General features: G+C 32.9%; 1 protein-coding gene across 1 annotated transcript; it reads right to left on the bottom strand.

Moving 5' to 3' along the window:
* Positions 1-986: 986 nt before the first annotated feature.
* LOC123690326 lies at positions 987-4,515 on the bottom strand. Its single transcript, XM_045633607.1, has 2 exons — positions 4,253-4,515; positions 987-3,539 (listed from the first exon to the last, which is right to left on the bottom strand). Exon 2 carries the CDS (start codon positions 3,504-3,506, stop codon positions 1,128-1,130), a length of 2,379 nt encoding a protein of 792 aa, XP_045489563.1. The 5' UTR covers positions 3,507-3,539; positions 4,253-4,515; the 3' UTR covers positions 987-1,127.
* Positions 4,516-6,982: the final 2,467 nt, after the last annotated feature.

The raw sequence follows: 6,982 nt of genomic DNA, 5'->3' as shown, positions 1-6,982 counted from the left end.
AAATTAAAATTATCTTTCTTAAAAAATCTTTGAGTGTGTGTGCCATCTTCAGCAACAAAAGGCTTATCAGGATCTGAGTGATTTACCTTTTTATGTAGATATCCATGTTCTGACAGACAATCATATGCTAGCCAGAAGTCTGTTTGGATGGTAGTGCCAACTTCTACATGTTTTTGTATTATAGGAATTTATACATCTGCAGATCGAATATTGTCCGGGCACACTTTCAATCCCAGATCATCTGATTTGTCATCTATCATACCAAGGACCCAATGGCCCTCAATATGTCGCCCTACAACATTTAACTAACTTAACCAAGATTTAGTTTACATGTAGATAACTATTAATGTTAAAATGTAAATACATATCGCACCTCCGCTCAAATAACGTCACAACTCCAAAAACTACATTTTTCAGGAAAGACATTTAAAGTTTACCCAACTTAATTTGTTTAGTTTTTGGATCATAATTAAAAAGGGAACTATTTTAGAAGAAAACTTTCTTCACCGAGTTATAATGTTTTTTTAAGCTCTATAAATTCATATTATTAGTAATCTGAAAATCCTGAAAAAAACATTGAAATAATCTGGGTTGTGACACTATATGTACAAAAAATACAAAGTTTTATTATAATTTGTTTATTATAATGACACAAGTATTTTTAACTTGTAATGAAATACAATATATTCTTTAATATAACGTGTATTACACACATATTAGACTTTGAAATGCCTTTTTATATAAAGACAATTAAATTTTCAAACTTATAACTGAAAAAAAAACAACTTTCTATCAAAATTAAATAATCTATGTACTTCAAAACGATCAACAGTTTAATTAAAACGAGGGTAGTACACCTCTATAGCATTGAAAAAATAAATCAAATTAAGGAACTTATAATTTACAACGTCTTAACTGAAAAATAAACAATTCACACTCTATCACTATAATATATAAACACTCTATGAAAATTAAATAATCTAGGTATTTCAATACTTATTTAAAATCACAATTTGTAACAGTAAGTCTAAAAATGAACTTCTATCAAAATAAAATACTTTAAGTACTTATAACAATCAGCTGTGCAATAACACGAGAGTAGACAGTGTAATAAAAAATAATTAAACTTATAAACTATTATAAAAGTTGGCATAAAAACTAGGAATGTGGTTGTTAAGAAGTAATGTCATTAAGTCATTCTTTTTCCGTTCCTTAATCTCTATTTTAGCAGCATAAACTTGCTTTAGATCAGGAACTATTATTTTTTTATTTCGAGAAAGTAAATTAGTTTCAGACCATTCAATGTCAGTGTACGACGTTTTGTACTTTAAAATATTTGGTGCGGCTTTGGTAATCATCATCATTTTAACTTCAGAAATCTTTAGCTTATTTAAAGTAGTAATACCTAGATCACTAACTAATCTTTTTAAATTAATAAAATCGGTGTGTGATAGTTCATTAACTCTTAGTGGTTCCCCAGTTTTCTTAGCCTCTTTAATTATTTGTACGTACTGACTTGGCACGTAAATTGGACCAGTTTTCAAGGAACGTTTTATTTGCTTTTCGATTACCGAATGTATGGCATCACCTTCGTTTTGCGTATGTCCGGCTATCAAAAATTTATGAGTAATAGAATTTAAATTACTAAACTTCAATATTGCATACATGTACAATCCAACAATAAACTTATTTTTGTTTTGGCCGCAACAGTTATCCGAATAAAAAACTATATCAGCTAGTTGGTCACCCTCGTAATCATGCAATTCTTTTTCTATATATTTAAGCAAACAGCTACCAATCTCATCTGAACCCCGATTACCCTGACCCTCGTGCCAAAAATAACAATCGGTAATACTGTTATTTACAATAGTGTCTCCATTGTAACTATCGTCTTCAGTCTGTTGCCTTTTTTTCTTTTTTCCCGATTCTTCTGCTTTCAATTTGCTTATCGTAAAGTTCATATTATTTAATTTGCTCTTATAATAAAAAACAGAAACATCACCACGAGGTACCTGTAAAACTGCTTGTAAATCGTATACAGATACAATCAGGTTTTTGTTTTCTTTTAGGGCTATTTTATCTCGCTTTTTTTCTTCCCTGGATAAAACCTTGTCCACTAAATGTTCATCATATTTTTTTTTGAGCAACAGTTTACTTTCGGGAACTGCATTTTCATAAGCTACACATAATTCACATCTGTCTTTTTTTGGCACAAAAAATCCTAAATTAAATTCACCGTTAAAAATACGACTGTACATTACGTAGTTTCCAAAGTTGCGTCCATCTTGTTTACATTCATTCACATAATCTCTATGTAAGTCAGATATAGTCTTTCCTCCATCAATGTATTCTCGTGTTGTTTGTGCTCTTAAATAATGACTTTCAATTTTCGGTATACGTTTTATATGATTTCTTATATCATTTTTTATAGTGTCACCTACAGTATAATGTTTACCGTGTTTCCCTCTTTCATCTTCTTTCAAAAATCCTCCAGTAGATTTCTCTGTTACAGTTCTAATTGTTCTATCATTAATATCCAATGTATTTTTAAACATTGTTTTGCAAACCCTTTTTAATGAACCTTCAACCTCAAAGTAAAATGCATAGTTGATTTTTCGATTTTTCTGTGCTTTGGTAGACCGAAACTTTATCTCTATCTGTTGTATGTGTTTGTGAATGAATAGTCTCTGTTTCTCTAAATCTTTCAAAGCCCAATAAGAATCAAAGATTTGAATTCTTATTTCATCGGTAAGAAAATAGCTGCATTTAAGTCTACAACCTTCTCCACAACTTGGTTTCATTTGTTTCTTAGAAATATTTCGTCCGGACTTCGTTTGATAGGGTAATCCAGAGTTTCGTAAAACTTTTGTTATATTCTGCTTCCATTGTGCCTCTCCACGGCGTCTCTTACGTGTATTGAAATTTCCCTGTACTACGGTCTCGTTTGGTATTGGAGAATGAATACTATTTAAGTTAATTTCTTTGGAAGTTGAAGGCAAGCATTCATTGTTGTCTTGATTTGTTTGTTTATTAAGTGACAATAGTACAGAGGTAGATGTTGGAGAATTTCTATTAGACGAAGGAGTATCAGAAGAGGATGAACTAGATGAAGATGAACTAGATGAGGATGAACTAGACGAAGAGGAATTTGTAGATGAAGTACTAGATGATCGCTGACGAGAAACTACTAAATTCTTGCTACGCTTTTTGGAAGACAATTTATAATCACGATCTTTAACAGAATCGTCTGTTTCTTCACCCGTAGATTCGGGTTCTTGCAAATTACAGTCTTCATTCTCTATTCTATTACATTCTACCTGTAAGTTGGGAATGTGTGTAGTAGGTTCATTTATATGATATGTATTCTCTTTATTTGACGTGTCACAATTTTCTTCTACATCTTTTGGTTGCGTATCTTCCGCCACAATAGACAAGTCATCAGTTACTGTGTTATGATGGTCATTGGGTTCCAGACATAATGACAATATTTTTCTGGATCTGGACATAGTTACAAGTGACACCGCCAAACCGAATAACACCTGAGAACAAGATGAACAACACAATTAGTTAAAAACAATTAAATACCTACCTAAACATTTTTTAAGGTTTTAAACTAAAAAAAAAACAACAATGTGGCCTCAGGGAATTAAAAAAAAACATTATGCGTAAACAGTACCTAAAATAATTTTATACTATCACTATACGATAATTTTAAATTAATAAATCTATCACTTTATTAATAATCATAGTCAAAAACACGAGCATAATTGAAGACAAATCAGTTTTCTTGCTGACACATAGTTTTATTTTCAGTCGTTTTATTTATGAATAAAGTCAAAATTCAACATAATTCAGATTTATTATCTAATAAAACATATTGTGCCATCATCCCGATCACATATACTGTCATACATTAGTACAGGTCAGTATTAGTGATAAACAGACATGTTTAATAATATAATTTCAATCACGTATACCGTCGTAACTCTGCATAGGTCAGTATTAGTGATTAACAAATGTGTAAATTGAATTGTTTCAATCCCGTATACCGTCGTTACTCTGCATAGGTCAGTATTAGTGATAAACAAACATGTTTAATAATATAATTTCAATCACGTATACCGCCATAACTCTGCATAGGTCATTATTAGTGATTAACAAATGTGTAAATTGAATTGTTTCAATCACGTATACTGGCATAACTCGACAAGCATCAGTTTAGTTGCAAAAAAGAAAATAAAATGTTACTTACCTCGTTTACAAAGACTGTCTTGATTCGACACAATTCACTTTTACTGAACAACGCCCGTATGACCACCTCGCGCAAGTCGTAACATGACACTGTTTATGTTCGCCGCGGCACAACTTTCGGTAAACAATAGAACGTCACAAGTGCCATCTAGGGACAAATAATTGAACTACGTCTATGACGATTTATGAGCATGAAGTATGTGTTATTCTGATACGAATGGTACAATTAAAGTCATTTGACATTTTATCGAGTTATGACGTTATTTGAGCGGATGTGCGATATAATGAAGAGCTGGGAACCCCGATACAGTTATTATAGCTATAAAAGACTTACCTCGGTTCTATTTTCTTTTCCCTAATTTTGATACATCAATCTGGACTATAACGTCATTTTTGTCTATTTGAAAAATAACAATTGTATCCCTACAATAATTGTACCAGTCACAAATAGTGGTTCGGCTTATGCATTTCTTCCTGATTTCTTTGATGGGATCTTCCTCAATGGCTGTGTCGTATCTTCAATTCTTCGAATGTGCATATAACAAATAGAAGACATGTACTAAGTCTATTTTAATGTTATCAAAAAACGTTACTCTATTTCTGGGAACTTTTGATATTGATTTACAATTTCTTTTGGAACGAAACCATGAACCAAATGTGTTATTCGTCGATTTAGCAATTTTCATGGGTATACGATGTGTTTTACATTGCTTTTGAGAATGCATTAATCCATTTTCTTCAGCGAATGCCACACACTGCTTCTAAATTTTTACTAAGTTTAGTCAAATTCCACATTGCGATCACTTCATCACTACAACAGCGATGTCCGCTGCAGTCTCTTAAGGCATTACTTAGCACCCCCAACCAATTTCAAGTATCAGATTTTTTTTTCACCTGGGGAAACCTGCTTACGGGCCCCAAGGCCTGGGCAAATATGAATGGCGCGGGGAGTTTGGGGGTCAAGGTCGTAAAATGAGATGACCCCATACCCACTAAAACCACCAGGGCCCAATCCATAGTGCATCTAGAGCCGGGTCGAGACCAGTAGCTCATCAGCAGCAGTAAATGAAAAGAAATTAAATAAAATTAATCAGTGAAAGCAAAACAAAATAGTATAGTAAAATAAGTACTAAACCAAAATTAACAGTAATTTAAAAATTAAACATTAAACGAGACCGGTCCGGTCAGCTAAGTGTCTAATTTATAAACATATTTAATGCAACGAATAATATAAGAATAATGGTCCTTCCTTGGACTAAAAATGTCAAAATTTAATTTACGAAAAATCTTTAAGAAATAGCGCCTTGAACAATAACTTTTATTTTCCTGTATACAAATATTGTTATATTCTTCGAAAATATGATTGTAGCTATCCCAAACTGGCTCCAAATATAATTTTCTAGAAGACGCCCTACAATAATGAGATTCTACTTTTGCAAGTTTGTCCAAAAAAGCAGTTACGGCCATTTCTTTATCACTTGCAAGATTATTATTTGATTCAGTTGCGTTGTCGGTGCTGTTTAGCAACCAGACTCATAATTGTCATTTTCCTATCCTACATTTCCTAATGTAGACATGAACATTTCTTTGCAGACAAAGAACTTAGCAGAGCTTTCACCTCTATGCGACATCAAGTAATATTTCATGGAAATAGTCTTTTTAGACTCTTCTTGTGCGCATTTTCGACGATACTGTGGTACATTTTTTAAAACAAGGCTACGCACAAAAGCCTTCCGAGCTTCCCAAGATCGTAACTTCCAGTAGTCATTAAACATTTCATGTCGTTGGGGCTCTGTTATGTCATCACAAGTAAAACACTGCTTAGGACCACCTTGTTTCCGTTCGCGAACATGCCCTCTGCAACGTTGACCTAAGCTCTTTGCTGGTTTACATACTATTTGTACATACTTCCCCCTTTCATCCTTTTTGAAACCTGTGTATGCTTCTCCTTTTAATCTTGCTTCTGAATTTTTTTGTCGTTTCCATTGCGATCGATCGCCTTGCCCCCCCTGATGCGACGTTTCTTCGCACGACCATCACCGTTTTGTGCCACAGTCAACAAACCTGTAGTAGGATCTAGTAGTTTCTTCACAGGACATGTCATCAAGATCTTCGCAAAATGTTATGTCGCTATCATCTCCACTAGGAACATAGTCAGACTCAGATTTAGAAAAATCTAAAGAACTAACAGACGAATCTGGGCTTCTTTGGGATCTTAGGCAGGCAACCTTCAAAAGTTCACCAGTTTTCTCGTCTGAAACAGTAGATGACTCATTTTACTGGAGTGATAACTACACCATACGTTTTCCACGGAAGCAGTGATCCATTATTTCTAAAAAGAACATACTTTGCTGTGCTACAATATGTGCTGTCCCATAAACTAGAAATAATTGTCAGTGCAATACGTTCTATGTCAATATTCAATTTTAAAATAATTAGTTACTATCGAAATCTTTTAATAAACGTGAATGAGCATAAAGTTTTATTAAGTAACAATATAAACTAAGCTATGAAATGCGCAAGAAAACTGATATTTATACACAATTTTTTTATCAGGTTATGGCGATATTCTAACTTTTAACAGGGAGTAGTACTATTTTATCAGTTGAAGAACGATGTAGTAACATTATATTGTTACAAGTCGTCGGAAATATCTGCGAACCTGGCTTAATGACGTCATACAAACTGGAGAGATAGCAAAAAAATTGAAGATGTAAAAATAAAAAATATT

This window comes from Pieris rapae, chromosome 24 (assembly GCF_905147795.1).
Source record: "Pieris rapae chromosome 24, ilPieRapa1.1, whole genome shotgun sequence".
NCBI classification, from domain to species: Eukaryota; Metazoa; Arthropoda; class Insecta; order Lepidoptera; family Pieridae; genus Pieris; species Pieris rapae.
This window is presented reverse-complemented; position numbering and strand designations above follow the sequence as displayed.